General features: G+C 47.4%; 1 protein-coding gene across 14 annotated transcripts in view; it reads left to right on the top strand.

Annotated features, from left to right (window-relative positions):
• The window catches only part of NFYC (nuclear transcription factor Y subunit gamma), a 28230-nt gene extending 13870 nt beyond the window's left edge, over nucleotides 1–14360 (top strand). For 5 of the 14 annotated variants that reach the window (XM_084497122.1, XM_084497129.1, XM_084497130.1 and 2 more), the window contains 7 exons: nucleotides 1011–1124; nucleotides 3349–3444; nucleotides 7368–7541; nucleotides 8301–8459; nucleotides 12032–12139; nucleotides 12884–12943; nucleotides 13468–14360. In XM_084497122.1, coding sequence (XP_084353248.1) covers nucleotides 1011–1124; nucleotides 3349–3444; nucleotides 7368–7541; nucleotides 8301–8459; nucleotides 12032–12139; nucleotides 12884–12943; nucleotides 13468–13587 — 831 coding nt within the window. In that variant the 3' untranslated portion in view covers nucleotides 13588–14360. The remainder of the gene's footprint in view (nucleotides 1–1010; nucleotides 1125–3348; nucleotides 3445–7367; nucleotides 7542–8300; nucleotides 8460–12031; nucleotides 12140–12883; nucleotides 12944–13467) is intronic. The other 9 variants (XM_084497133.1, XM_084497134.1, XM_084497131.1 and 6 more) reach the window with 7 other exon arrangements.
• Nucleotides 14361–16697: the final 2337 nt, after the last annotated feature.

The raw sequence follows: 16697 nt of genomic DNA, 5'->3' as shown, positions 1-16697 counted from the left end.
AAGAGGAAGGAATCAGCTCTGGGATGTTGATGCTTGCACTGCTCCTGTCCTCCCAGTTTTCTAAACTGGAGAACTGTCAGATGTGTCTCTCCTAAGAGAGCAGAGAACAGTTTGCAGTTTCTTATTGTTTTTCTCAATGTGACACCATCCTTCTCGTAGGACAACCTTTAATGTTTAAAAGGGATTCAGGAAAAAGGTGTGTGTTGTCCTCCTGTGCAAGGGAGCTCTTCATTCGGCCTGTAACTGGAATGAACCCAAGCTGCTGAGGTCCCGAGTTGCTGCCTTGCCCAAATGAGTGTCGTTTTTTTTTGATAATGAAGGGAAAGATGAGATTTAAGGGGAAATCAAGTCTCTGGCCTTCCTTCAAGCATTATTTAACAAGAAGCAGCCTGTTCTAGGAAGTCATCGCTAATGCCAAGCCAGCTCATAATGAAAGTGCTGCACTTGAGCTAGGTACTTCTTAAGGCTAAGGAATTTGGTAATTTGGCGAGGTGCTTGTGGCTCCAAACCTCCTTTGCAATTTCTCCATTTATTTCAACTTACTTTATACTTGTAACATCAATATAGGAGCCAGGCTTTGTAACGAGCCCTCAGCCTGTCCTGCTCAGCTTCTGCCCTCATTCAGAATTGTCCTCACGTGCCAGGAGGAGGTGCTGGTTGTTACCCGTAGCCAAGAACGCGCTGATGCCAATTGTAACTGCACGTTGCTGGCCTACCGTAATCCAGCACGATACAGAGCTCACGTCTAACTAGGCACGTATGAAACAGGCTTGGAAGACAGCCTGTATACGATCAGTACTCCTCACAGCGTGTTTAACTCCAGCCTGGTAATTATTTGGAGTGTCAGCCCCGCAGATCTTCTGTTACGGAAATTCCCCAAGCTTCACCGTTAAACAATGCAACCGTTCAGATTTGAGTAACGTTATGAAGTTACCCTGACTACCGCTCTGCTGCATTAGAATATTGATGGTAACCTCAAAAAAAAAAAAAATCTGTAAATTTAATTACAGATGATCAGCGCTGAAGCTCCTGTGTTGTTCGCCAAGGCAGCTCAGATATTCATAACAGAATTGACTCTGCGAGCGTGGATACACACAGAGGACAACAAACGCAGGACTCTGCAGGTAACAGAGTTGCTCCTACCTAGCCTTCATCTGCTTGGTAGGCTGTTTCCAACTTCTTGTTTCCATAATATGAGGTTTGTTTTGTAGACAGTAACTTTAGTGCCTGTGTTTATCATCACAAACCTTGGTACAAAGCACAGGGCCCCGTGTAACTTAAATGCGTTTTGCTTAACCTGGTCTTAAAAACAAACAGACAACAAGAAAAACACACAGAGCTGCAGCTGTCTGCTAATTGTGGCCTGCTCTAATTACTTGGGGTGTCTGTAGCTGTTGAACTTCATCTGATTTGTTTTTCAGTAGTGATTCTGCTAATGTAAGCTTGTGGCTGCTAGTCTGGGTTGATAAACGTGCAGAGATGAAAACAAAAACACCCACCTCTGCAACAGATCACTGTTCCCTTTGGACTGGGAGACAATTCTTGGTGGTTCAGGAGTAAACTGTAGCCCTCTAGGGTCTTTTATGAAAAATTTGACATGTGCTTTGTCTTAAATATTGATCAGAACTACCTGACCCTGCAATAACCGTCAGTCCAGGCCCTCAGATCAGAGGAGAGAGAAATTTAGGGCCACGCTGCATCTCCCACACCCCGGTGCAGAGATTGCCATGGTGGCAAGCAGACAACTCTGGCTTCAGTCCAAAGCTGTGCTGTTGAGTGGGTGTCTAACCACTCAATCTTCCCTAAATTGGGCTAATGCAACTTCCTTAATCCAGGCTTTAATGCAGTTACTGTGGGAAGGGTTATTTGGTACACATACCAATATCATGATGCTTTGTAAGCAGCAAGTGTTAACTCGGGCACGTCCTGTTAACAGCTTTCAAGTTGTTATTTCAGAATTGTGCTTAAATCCTGATCCTAATGTATAAGACCTTTAATTGACCCAGGTTTTCTTTCTGAGAGCTTTGCCTCCCACAGCAGCTGCCATCCTGGAACAGCTGCTCTCCGCATGGACAGTGCAGCTGGAGGAATGCATGCTCTCTTATCAAGCATTTAGGAAAAAATTTGGAGTGGAGAGGTCTGAGTTATGGGAGTCTATTCCGAAGGAAATTGGCTTGAACCCAATCCTCAGCATGGAGAATGAAATATGAGAGACATCTGTTCAATAAAAGTTTTCTTCCTGGTGAAGATACTTTTATAATGTATGCTGCCTGCAGAACAAAAGAAATGTCTCTCTTGTGCTTTCTCCGTGATGATTGTTTGGCACTTAAATGCCAAGACAGTATGAGGTTTAGAAATGTCAACTAGCCTGAAATGTGAGGATTGATAGTCTTTTAAATCTTACCCACTCATTAGGCAGCGTAGGCATCTTTGTCTCAACTCATGTTCATATACATGCTTTATAAATTTATCTTCAGCTAATGAAAATGAGGCTTTTAATAGCTTCTTGAATCAGCTCTACTTTTTAAGGTGGCTTGCAGAAATTTTTAAATGACAGTACCTTTTTTTTTTTTTTCCTTCAAGACATTCAGTCTTTATCCTAGGGTTGTTTCAGAACTTAAGCAAATACATTTAAGTGATGACTTATTGCTGGCTGACTCTTCGTTCAGGTTTTTAATGTTTTGACCTGATGTTAATGTTTTGTTTTCTTTTTTTTGGTTAAGATATAAAGGAAAAGGTTTATATATACATTGTATATAGCAATTTCAAGAAGATATTTGCCTTGCCAGTTTTTCTTAAAAGCTCATTGGCTCTTGCACATCCTTTTTCTGATGCATGTTTGGCCAGTTTGCTAAGTATGTTTTTATCTTCCTGCTTTCTTTTAACTATTTTGCCCTTCCACATGCTGAAGCCTGTTCTTGCAACATCTCTTGGGATTCCCCAGCCCTGAATAAGATGATCCTGTGATTCTTTTTTTTCCCTCCTTTCCCCAACGTGTATTCTACGTATGTTTTTAGTAATGCAGTTTCTAACAGTCATCTTCATCTTTTTGCAAAGGTTTTTGCCCAGATCTTTGGAGTGGGTTTTTGTTTGACTTTTTAAAGTTCTTTGTTTTTAACAATTCCCCTTTTTTAATGTGCTAAAAGGTTTGTGACTGTTGTCATGAGCCCTCTGTAGTGAATTACATCAGTGCTGTTGTGAAGAATCTGTTTAGGCCTGGTGGCTGAGTAGATGACTGTAAAAACCTGAGTTTGTTAAACACCTTTGATTAAAAAGCCTTGACTTTATTTATTCAGTGACGAAACTGACTTCTAAAGCTGAAGAATGGTTTTCTTTTTGTTGTTCTAGAGGAATGACATTGCCATGGCGATTACAAAGTTTGATCAGTTTGACTTTCTCATCGACATCGTTCCCAGAGATGAACTGAAGCCTCCAAAGCGGCAGGTGAGACAGAGAAGTGGTTGCCCTGTTGTCTGTCCTTTCCTCGGTGCGACTTCACTCTCTAATTGGTAGAGTCTTAATAAAGAAGTCCAGAATCTCAGGTTTAAACATGAAGTTTGTGCCTCTCTTTTTCACAGGTTTCTTCACAGCAGTTTTTGGGTTATTTTTTTTTTTATAGTTTGCGTAGAGATTTACAGAAGTTTAACTTGGGGATTTAATTAAGTAACAAAAACATTGCTAAAGAGCTCTGAAAACAAATGTTGCCAGCATTTTAAAAAAAAATAACTTAAAAGTGTGCTGAGTCTGCATCCTTTTGAGTGTTGTGAAAGGAAGAAACAGGCATCTTTGCAGGAGGTGCTACTGCTATGCACCCTTTGGGGCAGTCATTGCTACTGTAAACATCCTTGACTGGAAGCTGTAAGGTGTTAGAAGGAGCTTTCAGTCGGATGTTTACAGCGGCAGGCTGCTGCGGTCATCTGAGCACAAGATGTCCTTTGAAAGTTAACAGGCTCGTGCTCCACAAAGCGCTTGTTTCCCTCGTGTTTGAGACGGTGACAAAATTGCAGCGAGGTGGGGGTGAAGCTGTCTTGCTGCTTCAAATGCACAGAGAAACAGATCCAGGCGAACTCATCTCCTTTGCTTAAAATCTTGTTCTTTTTGCTGCTCCAAGTTCACCAGCCCAGTGATTATTGGTCTCTCCTCGTTACACATTGCTTGAGAAAATTTCTGGGCTTCCTGCTGCTGGTGCACCTCTAGGGAAGGGTTTGGGCAGGGCTGCACCTTGCTCAGCAGCTCCTGGAATCCTTGCCCAGGGCTTGACTGCAGCAGTTTCTTCTCTGAACAGCAGATTGCAGTGGCTTATAACAGTTTATGTGCTTTCTTCAGCTGTTTTTCTGGTACTTTTGGAGGTTTGCAGTGCCTTAGTCTTTGAAATGTGCAAAATGATCCTTAAAATATCTTTTCTTATGGGTGCTACTGGAGAGGCTGGAATACTGTAAAAACAACTTGCTGGCAAGTGTTTTACTTGGAATATGAGAGATGTCAAAGAAAAGATTCCAATATAAATCAGGACAGCATGCAAGAAGATACCTGCTCTGAGCACAGAGGCAGTGGCCTCGTTGTAGATCCGGATTTTGGAGGTGGTTTTACTTTTTGTCTTGAAATCCTCATGGTTCTACTGCCGTGACCACCAAAGGGAGGAAATCCGCACTTCATCCTTTTTGGTGACATCCCGAGTTGAGTTAACCTTGGGTTCTGATTTCCAGAAGCACTGTGACTTTCTAGTAAGTGAAGAAAACGCCTTCCCACGTCACGGTATGTGCAGGAGTGTCCATCCCAGTGCTGCAATCAGCTGTGGTTACAATTAGTAATATCTCAAGACTTCGTTACTGGTGTGCTGGGAGCTCTGTAGTCCATACACAGGGCGAACATCTTGTATGGGAGCATGGCACGGCTCCTTCTGCTCGTCATCACAAGTTCCCTGCTTTATCCCTGCAGTAGTACAGGAGAGATGACTTATTCAAAGATCATCAGTTCAGTATTAAATAAAAAGACAAAGCAGCAGCTGCTCTCAATGTTGTGCTAACTGGGGGGAAAGGGAACCCCCATTTCAGTTTGGTTCAGGTTGCAGTCTGAGGTAAGGCAGGAGAGTTCTGGCAGTGCAAATTCAGTTCTTTTAGTGCCTCGTTCAGTTATTCTACGATGTAGTGCTATATATATATATTTTTTTTTATATATATTTATATTTGAGTACTCGGTGTTGGGGAGGGAGAACATTGCCCATATTTTCCCTTGCCTGGAGCCTTGTGATTTACAGCAAGAAGAAACCCCTCGTGATTTGTAACCAAATTAATGCGTGAAGTATTTTAGTAGCATGTGTTGGATGCGTGCAAGTTGCTAGGTTCACTTGTCGTGATGCGTCACACCAGAACTGTCTGTAGGATTGCACAGCATCAGCAGCGGGACCCCGTCAGGTTTGGACCGAAATAGGCCTTGGAGATGAAATATTCACTCTTTCTGAACACTGCTGAATCATTAAAAAGACTTCTAGCAGCAAGAGAAGTTTGGAGAAATAGCTGCCTGATAACAGCCCAGGTCAGGACTCTACAGTGGAAAATATTCCTCTGATTCAACAGCGTTGAAAAGGAGCTGCCTGTAGGCTGACAGCCTGCGCTTTTTGGCTGGGGGTGCAATCTGTATTTTATCTCTACCACGGAAAAGACTGTTTGACAAGTTAGTGTTGGTTACGTGGAGGAGCTGGGAATGAAGCCGTGACTGTTATGTTGCTCTGGTAACTAAAGCTATGGCCTGAAAATAAAGGATGGCAAGCCATGCGATATAACCTACTGCGAGCAGATGGGGATTTAGAGTCACTTGGGTGTCTAGCAAAGGCACCTTTAACCTGGAAAACCTTAATTGAGGTTTTGGGTAGGAACTGAGGATTGGAGTGCTCTAGAAATAGCGTGCCCAAGGCCTGGGCTTCACAGAAACAGCGACAGCTCTCCTGGGCGTGCAGGGTTATGGTGAGCTGGAGACGTGTCCTGTCGAATGTATATTTTAAATTTGTTATTAATCCCTTCCCTAGAGGATTGGATGAAGCGAGAGGGAATTAATCGGTGAACTGCCGTGTGTAGGAAGTCCTGCACGTGTTTGGTGGCTGGCGGTGCTGTGGGGCAGCACCGATGTTTGCTCTGAGAGCCCCGCTCCGAAGTCGCTCCTTGGTTACAGCCAACTGTGAACAGCTTAACCTTTGGGGCGTGATCTTCTGGTAGGCTGTTGAGAAATCTCCCAATTGTTTAGCTGCTGTCCCTCCCAAAGGCTAGCATCTGGGGGAAAAGGCTCTCTTACTCAAGCCTGGTGCCCATTAGGCAGCGTTCACCAGTTCTGTTTTAACACAAATTCTTCTTTTTCCATCCAGCTGGGGATGCTGAAGGTAAGCCACGAGCAACCTGCTGCTAATGCAGGGGAGCGGAAGGGACTCGTGCAGCCTGGAGCCTACCATGTTGTAGCACGTGTAAACATCCTACACTCTCAGCTGTGAACTCGAGGTGGCTGGGAGAGGATTGTTTACGCCTTCTGCCATGGAGTGAACAGCTGGTGAGCCGCATCCTCTGCGAGGTGCAGACCTGACTGCTCCTCCGGGGAGCCTGAGGGTTTGGAGTCTTCAGCATTAACTGCTTGCCGCTTAATAATCGCTCCAAATCTTGCCTAAAATTCCCTGCTTAAGATATTGTTAATCGTAAGGGGTTTTTCTTTCCCAAAGATGTCCTTAGATAAAGCAAAACATCCATGTTGCAGCCTGTGCTTCAGTCCGTGAGCTAGAGCAGAGGCTTTTTCTTCACGCTCTTGAGAGATTCCTGCTAGCAGCGGAATCAGGCTGCCAAGAGCCATGGTGCAAGATGAAGTCGTTACGGATCTGGAAAAGCTGGGTTTAAATAAATAAATAAAGGCACTACAGCATACATCAAGTGCGTGCCTTCTATTCCGAGGGGCTTATCATCAGAGCTAGATTAAGATTTGTGTTGGACGTGTGGGCTAAGAAGAGGGTTTTGCTGACAGCTGAGGCTCTGTGAGTCTTCCCGGTGCATTTGCAATTCATTCAGTGCTGAGATAACAGGCGATGATGGAATTTACTGATGAGGAGTTGCGTGGTTTTCAGCTCTGGTAATTTTATACATTCGCTTCTCATAATGAAATTGGTGACTGCGTGATTAGACGTAAGATATTGGAGATGGTTTTGATTTCCATATAGCTGAATAAATCAGGAAAGCCGGTTTGGATTTGTCGTCTCAGGGTTACTTGAGTTAAACTGTTAGGGATGAGGGGTTGATCATGGTTTCCCATGGAGTATGCTTATGGGAGGTGGGGTGGGCAATCTCTGTGGCTCTGTTCCCTCCCCGTTCACCTACCTTTTCCCTGTGCTGCAGGAGGAGGTGCGTCAGGCTGTGACCCCAGCCGAGCCCGTCCAGTATTACTTCACGCTCGCCCAGCAGCCTGCTGCAGTGCAGGTTCAGGGGCAGCAGCAAGGGCAGCAGACCACGACGTCCACGACCACCATCCAGCCCGGGCAGATCATCATCGCGCAGCCGCAGCAGGGGCAGGTGAGTGCTGAGCAGGGTTTGGGGGCTTTGCAGCTCAGTGCAGCCACTGAAACCTTTAGTCAAGAGCAAGCAGTGGCAGCCGTAGGATGAATTCTTTTTTTCCCCATGCAAGTGAAGCTGGAATAAGTTTGAGGCTGTGTTTGTCCACTGTCAATCATGTGACTCTCACTGTGTGTGTTTTTTCTTTCCACTCCTCACCTTTATTAATAGCATACTGAGGTTAGGAAAATGATTTGAGAAAACAATGAAGAGATGCTTTAAGAGGCACAGTGTTGACATTGATAGAGAAACGGGGCCTGCTCTGCTTTTCTTATTTTTTTTTTTTCCTTTTATCTGGCAATCGTGGTGTGTTGGTGAGGCTGGTGTGGCACCTTTTGCTTTTGTAGGAAGCAGGTTCCAGTTACCAGCCCACTGCCATCTTCAGAGCTCTGAAGTCTCAGTTTGAGCCCTTACTGGCAGGCATTTTCTTGAATACATGTGGCGTGTCTCCGTGCCTCTTGTTGGCACAGTTACCTATCTGTAAAATCAGAAAATCAGCTTCCTGCTTCACAGCAGCGCCGTAAAGATAAGCGTGCGGGAGCAGGCCAGGTGTTCAGAGATGTTAATAACGAGGATCACGCAGGTCCTGGTTTCTCTCCAAGGCACTTTAAGCACCAGGAGATAACGGTGGGTCTCGGGAGCAGCCTGCCTGTCGCTTTTGGCATCCTGTTGGCCTGTGTCGGGTCCTTGCTCGGCCCTTACCCGCTGTTCTGAACGCAGACCACCCCTGTGACGATGCAGGTGGGAGAAGGCCAGCAGGTGCAGATCGTGCAGGCCCAGCCGCAAGGACAGACCCAGCAGGCGCAGAGCGGGACCGGGCAGACCATGCAAGTCATGCAGCAGATCATCACCAACACGGGAGAGATCCAGCAGATCCCGGTAAGGCTTCTGACCACCAGAAACGTGTAACGTTGCAAACGCACCGTCTGCTGGTGTTCTGGCATGAGACTGTACATGGATGCTTTATTTTTTTTTTTTAATTGTAAGAGGAAGTTTGGATTGAGTGGTGTGTTTCCTGCACTAGGAGAGGAAAACAAACCAGGTGTGATGTGAAAGGGGGAATAAATCCAACCCGTCTAGTGCAGACTCAGTGCCCACCACCAACACTTCCCCCTGAGTGGAATACTTGCTATTAGGAAGCAATAAATAAAATAGTTCCAGAGTAAACCTGAGTTCTCCACTACAACATGGTTTCAATAAAGTGTAATTAACTTCTGTTGCCTTTTCTTGGTTCTGCCTCTGCAAATCTGAAGTCGGGACCTGGCAGACTGAGTGGGAAAGGTGCCATCTGTGAGTTATTAATAAGCTTTTATGTTATAAAAAATATTTTACGAAATACTTTGGAGGAATTGCTTTGCAGAACCAGGAAATATCTTCTCGCTTTCACATTAGCATAGATCTGCTGAGGCCTTAAGAACGGGATTTTGAGTGCCCAACATCAGAGGTAAATTTTGGCACGTGTCCTAGGTAAACACATGGGTCAAAAAATGGCATTTTTTCCCTTCTTTGTAGCTTCTAACAACCACAAAGCTGGGTCTCTTGATTCCCATCTGGAAAATTTCGCACCTCTTAAAAAAAATCCATCCAGTTCTGTGTACTTAACCAGCAACACGAAGGTCAGACCAAGTGACCGAGACAAGCACTTCACTTTGATTTCTCTTATTACGAGGCTTCCCCATGGCTGGGGCAAAACCCATCTTTTCCACAAGTCTGGCTTGTCAAGGTTCGCTAAGCTTCCCCCTGTCTCTTTGTGCTTTGACACAGCATCTGGAGAAAGGTTCAGGTGGTCGGTGCTGCCAGATTTTTCCAATTCACCTCCCACTTCTTCTCATCTCTTAAATCTTCAGCTAATTCCGACTGCTTGGCTTAAGGTGTTGGTCCGAAAGGAAGCTCACTGCTTGCCAAATGTGGTATTTTCCTACAAGCAACCTTTTTTCTCCTCTGTGCTCTCCACTGCCTTTCTCTTACATTCTTATTTTTTCTTTCTTTATGGAAGCCTCTCTGAGATACTTGTTCTTAAAAGCCTTTGGGAAGGAGATCTGCACCCCTGCCTGAGTGAATCTGTTAAAACAGTACCGAGTGTTGCAGCATCCTCCTTTGGTTTGGCAACAGAAGAACAGTTCAGACTTGTTTTCCAGTCGTCTCTGCTGAATGCTGCAACTCCCTGCAAGAAAAGGATTTGGAGATCTACTGAGGGAAAGAAATCTTCATAAAGCAGCTGTGAGGGGACCGTAGCGTTGTGCACAAAGTGCTGTTCTCCACGTAGGTGCATCCAGTTGTAAGCGATCACATGCTTTATGAAAATGTGTGTCTGGAGGCTTTTTAATTAGTGCCTGCTTTTGGCCAGGCATTTTCTTCTACCGTCCTCTTGCCTGGGAGCATTTAAGAGCAGGTAGTTATGGCTGGTCCTCGGATGCTGCTTAAATTAACAGATATGAGATAAGAACTGTCAAGTGCCTGAGCATGGAAGCTTTGTCTTCAGGAGCGCTTGGGTCTCTAACAAGCATAAGACTATAAAAGAGAGTAACTTGGGAGTGGTGTTTTAATGAAATACAATTCTCCCTTCAGCATTTAGCAGAGATGCTGTTTTGCCTGTAGTTAAACAGATCTCCTTTTAATCACAACGTGTCGAAGAGCCACAGTGTGTGGAAGATGAAACACCTTTCCCCCTTTCTGCTTCCACCAAACGAAGGACAATGGAGCGGGGGAGCCGTGCGCTCACCACGAGAGCTTGTTAGTGCCCTCACCTGGAAAGCACTTTGTGTGGTTCCACAGAGCTGCAGCCCTCGGTCTATTCAGTGCTGCCATCCATTTTGCTCTTTCTGCTGTGCTTTTATTATTTTTCCCTTTCTATCTCAATACAGTTACCATTGTCTTCTGATGGTTCTTTTTTTTTCACCCTGGTATCTGTTAGGGTTCAGCTAAGAATCCTTCTTAACGCAGATATAAAAGTTTGAAACACTCTCGTAAAACCAGGAGCATCTCTGAAGATTGCAAGAGTGCTGGGAGAATCTTCCCAAAACTCTCTGCTGGCTTTCCACATGCTCCTGATACTCTGCTTCTTCCCTCTGTTTGCTCTGGGACCGTGGGTTGCCTGTGGGAAGGTGGCTTTATTCTTTTTAAAAACTGAGCAAAGTTGGAAGGAAGGAAGCCTCTACATCAATTAAATGGTAATCGTTTGTTTTCCCACGTTAATTTTGTGTTAAATTTCATCTGTATCTTAGCCTAAGCATTGCCAGGCCAGCTCTGTGGAGCTTACTGACGGTTCTGGAAGAGCAGTTTTTCTAAATGGCTTTGATCCATTCTGTTGGTAGCATAGTTAAAATCGAAGCAGGAAACCCCCAGCGTGGAAAACATGCTCTGCAGGCAGATCTCAGTGCAGAAACAGATTCTTTATTGAAATGTTTATGCTCATGTGGAGTTTATTTGCTCTTGAAATAATATTGGAGCTTTTAGACACAGCTGGTGAAGTCAGCGGTGTTTGTGTAAATGCCAAGCCCATGTTCTAGGCACTTCCAACCTTTGTCAAGTGAGCCGTGTTCAAGTGTTTTGTATGTCTGTCTTCACCCTTTTTAAAAAGAAGAAAACTTAAACTTAAAATATTTTTTTTTTGTGTATAATTAACCTGAAGGCTATGAATCTATAAATAACGCAAAATGAAAAATTCAAGAGTAATATCAAGCATGTGGTGAGCTTTTTATTGCTTCTCAGATGGGTATTAGCAGTATCAGCTGTTTGTATCACAGAAAATGCAAAACGAGAGCTGAGGTTACTGCGATGACACTTTCTTCACATCCCACTCCCCCAGGCATCTACCCTTGCAAGATCTGGGTTGTAGGAAATAAATCTGCGTTTGAACGTAAAACACAAAGCACCGACACAAAGAATTGGCCTCTGCCAGGTGGGGAAGAGCTGTAATTAAAGGTTCCAAATACTATCTTGCAATATCCCTGGGTTTTGTCATCTGCACTGCCTTCGTTTATTTGAAAATTTCCCGTATTTTCTTTTTATATTTTTTTGGCAGAATGTAACAGGAGTGTCATTGTGTGCAGCTAGCTCGTGAGAGCTTTCTTTATGTGAAACAATGCATCGAAGTCGTAACTTGGTTCTCCTAACTAAAAAGACAAATGAGTGTCCTTGATGCTTTCAGAAATTTAGCAATTAATATGCTTTAGCTACTAACTGACCACTTCCATTCTGGAGAAAGAAAGAAAGAAGTGATGTGGTGCTTCTTTGGGGTTTACTTCAAGAACCTGGAGGAGTTCTGTGGACATCGTTCTTGCTTTGGCAGGTAGTGGTAGTTGCTCATCTCAACCGGTAACCAACTGAAGCTTCCCATGGCATCTATTACTCTGGCTTCTGTTGTGGAAACGAGAAGGCAAGTTTGTGTGTTTCAGGTTACACAGTTACCTGTTTAATTTTCTTTCCCTGCCCCCTCCGCTTGTCTCCAGGTTCAGTTGAATGCTGGCCAGCTGCAGTATATCCGCTTAGCCCAACCTGTGTCAGGCACCCAGGTAGTCCAGGGGCAGATCCAGACGCTTGCAACCAATGCACAGCAGGTATGCACTCTGACGGCAGGGCTGACATTAACTGTTAAAGTGTTGTTCCCTAGCTCCTGAAACTGCAAAGTCCAGTTGAATTTTACCAACTCTTGGGCTAGGGTTCCTGCGTTTCTTTTCTTCCTGTTACCTTGGTCAGAATAACGAAGCGAGGAGCGTAGTGGAAGTTTCCTTTACCTGTACGTGAAAGCTGCATGCGTGTGTGTGCGTGCGTGCGTGGCTCTCACTGTATAAAGCTCGTGCTGCCTCTGAGCTGATTGCAGGTAAAACTTCAGTTCATCAGCCTTCTCTTTACTTCTGCTCCTTCTGGCTGGGTGAGGGAGGAGCAGCAGCAGCGCACGCTCTCAGGAGGGCTGTTGTAGAGGTGAAACATCAGGGCCAGCGTTGCTGCCAGCAGGTTACCTCGTGGTCTTGGTGAGGCTGGTCACCAAGGGATTCTTCTCTGCCTGATAGGAGAGCTGCTGCTTTTCTGTGATCCTGGAGGCCGCATTCTCCTGGTGCCAGTCAGAGAGGACATGCTTGTGTTTGGTTTGGAACAGCTGAACCCCATGTCCCCTGTTCTTGACTTGCAGTTAGCACCAGCATGACTGCAGTCCAGCGGCATGAGATGTATCTTACCACGTGGTGGGGGAACGAAGTTTGGAAGAGTCTAAATGCTCTTGAAAGGCCGCGGCAGAATATTTTGGTGGGGTCCTGGCCCTCTCCAAAATGCCCTCAGTGATCATCCTTCTCTTACCCTTGCAGATAACGCAGACAGAAGTCCAGCAAGGACAGCAGCAGTTCAGCCAGTTCACAGATGGACAGGTAAGAATTTGGAGGTTGTTGGTGCTACGTCCCTTCAAAGTCAGAGGCTGGAAAGACTGTTTTAAAGTCTGTGTGTTCTGGCAAATCGACTCCTCCAGGTAAAACCCTGCTACTGCCACCAAACCCTAAGCAGATGCAGGATAAGTGAATGTTGTGCCACTCTTAATCCAGGTGGATTCTTCACGTTTGGCTGCAGCTCCAAATTAACCCAGTCCCTTGCACTCTGCCTAGGATGCATTTTAATCCTAACCAATCCAAGAATAAAGGTCCTAACGTTTAGCTATTGACTATTGCATAAGCAGCGCCAACTCGGTCTGGGCATGAGAAATTCACAGAATTACTCCAGACATCCATTGCTTAAATCCTACCAGCGGTGCTTTGTGCTCCATTTTCTGGGACAGATACGACTTGGACCTGGGAGCTGCTGTTATCAGCACCACTAAACTCATAGGGTTAATGTGCTCGGAGGGAAGGAACGCTGTGTGTGTGTGATGAGAACTGACAGCCCTTTCTTCCCCCTCCAGCAGCTTTATCAGATCCAGCAAGTGACCATGCCTGCAGGCCAGGACATCACCCAGCCCATGTTCATTCAGTCCACCAACCAAACCTCAGACGGCCAGGCCACGCAAGTGACAGGGGACTGAGGGCACCTCGTGTCTCCGTGTGGAAACAAAACCACGTTACAGCCCCACGCTGGCCGTACCGACCCGGTCTGATGAACCCATCTGCTTCTCTGTATCCGTGCTCAATATTCAGCCTACAGTAGGCTGCAGTCTCTGGTGCACTATACGCCTTCCTCTGGTGGGTATGAGAGAATATCCAGCAGACACTGACAAGAAGGCAATATTTGTATTTTCAATTTCAGAAGTCAATATTTCAGTGTATTCAGCTGCTCGTTCGACCCCCTGGAAACTGAAGAGAAGTCATCGAAAGGAATTGGCAGCATCTCATTGAACAATGTGTAAAACGTTTTTATCTAGTGAAATGATTAAAGGGTACTGCCTCTGGTTTGTTGTAAGAGCTTTATTCCCGGTATTCTCTTTGTATTTTTCTCTGAATAGAGCTAGATTCAGTCCCACCATCTCAGTGGTCCATTAGGGGCGTGGGGGGGGGGCAGTGTGTATGTGTGTTAGATTTTCCTCTCCTGCCTCCTTTTTTGGTAAGCCGGAGCATTGAGTGTATGCAGCTAGGGGGCAGGGAGTAGGGGAAGAGTAATTAAAGTGAAAACAAAAACATTCCTTGTATTATGACTGTATTTTCTAAGGGCAAACAATTCTTTAATTTGGCCTGGTTTATTCCAGAAACACTAATGGAAGTCTGGACAAACCCCAGCCCTGCTGTTAACTGTTGTACTAGCTTCAGTCGATGCATGTAATATAAGCTTCATGAAACAAAATAAATTTCCTTTCTAAGATAACGTCTGCACTTTCTTTGGGAACCGGTGCCCAGCATCAACCTGCCAAGCGAAGCGCAGCCCCAGTCCCTGAAAAAATCACCCCAAAGTGGTGAAAACAGCAAACGGGGCTTGAGGGTGGCTGCAGAAGGGGCTTAGTGGGGTCTTTGGGAACATGAGTAGTGGGGTGGGAGCTCTCTTGGTGCCCACCAGCCAAGGAGGTCTCTGTGGGGTCGCTGTATGGTGCCTGCCTCAGCACAGCAGCATTTTGTCAGCCTTCCCTGCAGCTTCTGCAGCAGCGAGGGGTTTGGGGCGGGTGTGAACGAGCTCCAGGAGCCAGGTTTCACTGAGCACACGGCGAGGATCCTGGCGGCGTTGGGGCCAAGCCTGGGTCTTGGCTAAAACACGGCTGAGGTTTTGTAACTCCTAATCTTTGTGTCCACCATCGGGCGATTTGACATACTTGGCACGTCGTCCAGGAGGGGCTCTGTGGCTTTGTGCAGCGCCTTGGCAGAGCTGTGACAGCGCAGGGACAGTGCCAGCACCAGCAGCTGCTCATTTTTCCTGCCAGAAGAGCCGAGCTCGCCGTGGTTTCGCAGCGAGGAGCAGCTCCAGGAGTGGTGTAAAGTCCATAAACGGGGCCGGGTTGTTCCAGCGAGGGAGTTTGGTGCAGGAATTGCAGCTCCTGGGCCAGGTGAGGAGGTGAGGGCACCCCTGGGAGTCCTAAAAGGAGTCCTAAAAGGGCTGGGAGCCAGCAGCGCCCTCAGCGCCGTGCAGGATGGGCACCACCGCGCCTGGAGCAGAGTCAGCACAAAAATGGGAAAAAATAGAATATATTGGGTGAAAACTCTGCGTGTGGGCTGCGGCCACGAGAGGGCACCCACGGGTGGCTGCTGCGTGGGGATGGAGGGTCCTGGGGATGGAGGCTCACAGGGATGGAGGGTCCTGGGGATGGAGGGTCCTGGGGACGGAGGCTGGCAGCCACCCGAGCTGGGCTCTGCCCAAGAGCTCTGTGCCCAAAGCTGGGCTCTGCCTTGCGTTTGCTTGAAGGAGTTTAATTGGGGATGGATAGATAGACAGACAGATAATTAAACAAATAGCTTGAAGGACACAAAATGTGTGTGAGCTGCAGCGAGAGCCCCCCCCTGTGATTGAAGGCAGGCTGCTCTCACCACGCCGGCTGGCTCGTAACGGAGCTGGTTTGGCCAAGTTTTTGGCAGACGCGGGTGCTCCGCAGCCCTCCCTGCCCCCTGTCCCTGCTCCCAGTTGTCCCCAGCTCCCGGGGCACAGCCAGCCCCGAGCACCCTGTCCCCAGCATTTTCCATCCCAGCCACCGAGCCCCAGCTCAGGCTCCCTTGTGCAGAGGTTTTGGCCACCTCCTGCCCTCTGTGCGCCCCCAAATCTTCCCTGGGACCCCCCCAGAGTCCCCCACGGAGGGCACCAGCCTGGGTTTTGCTCCCATCCCATCCCAACTTCCCCGTGGAGCCCCCGTCCCACCAGTCGCCCTCCCCAGCCGGCAGCTCTGCAGCTGCATACCAGGGCTGCAAAACTTACTGGAAATCCTCTAGATGCAAATCCTGGCCTCAAATCCCGGCCTCCCCGTCCGTGCCAGGAATTCGAGCTGCAATCCCAAGAGGGCAGCAGGCTCCGAGCACGCAGGCCCTCCTCGCTCACCAGCACCCGGCCTCGGAAATCCTCTTTAAAAGTTCCACTGGGGGCCAGACCCGAGGATGTGAGGGGTCTCTGCGGGATGCCCGTGGCCAGGCAGGGGGTAAAAAGCCAACAGAGCCTGGGACGGCTCCCCAAAACCTCTGCTGGTTCTGCTGGCTGGGCCAGTACCCTACAAAACCTCCCAGCTCCACGACAGCAGGGGATTTTCCCAGGATCTGCGCAGGTGGAAAGCGTGACCCCGGTGCAGGATGCACCCTTCCCAAAATCACCCCCGGGTGCTCTGCTGGGCCGGGAGGGAGCAGCAGCACGGCCACAGCTGCAGCCTTCGAGGTCCCCTTCTCCCCCCAGCTTGGAGAAGCGATGACTTTGTTTAAAAAAAATCCCTAATTCTGCGAGCGGAGCTCCCCCAGAGCTTCCCCAGCACGTCTGGGACCTCAGCCTGCACCCTCCCGCTCCAAAGGGGGAATAAACCCAAAATTTCCCACCCGCCCGGCCCCCCCCCTGTGCCCGTGCCCCTCTCTGGAAGTCCTTTCAGGTCACCTTAACTCCGCAGGCTCCGATCAATCGCCAGGTGAAACCGAAACCGTGGGGACGAGGGGGGCGCAGGAACCCGAGGGAGATGCTGAAGGTCAGGGTGCTCCACGGCGAGGGGGGGGGACGCTGCATTGGGACCCCCGAGGAGCTCAGAAT

Source organism: Aythya ferina (genome assembly GCF_964211825.1).
Source record: "Aythya ferina genome assembly, chromosome: 24".
Classification (NCBI taxonomy): domain Eukaryota; kingdom Metazoa; phylum Chordata; class Aves; order Anseriformes; family Anatidae; genus Aythya; species Aythya ferina.
Note: the sequence above shows the minus strand (reverse complement) of the source record. Positions and strands in the feature narration are given on the sequence as shown.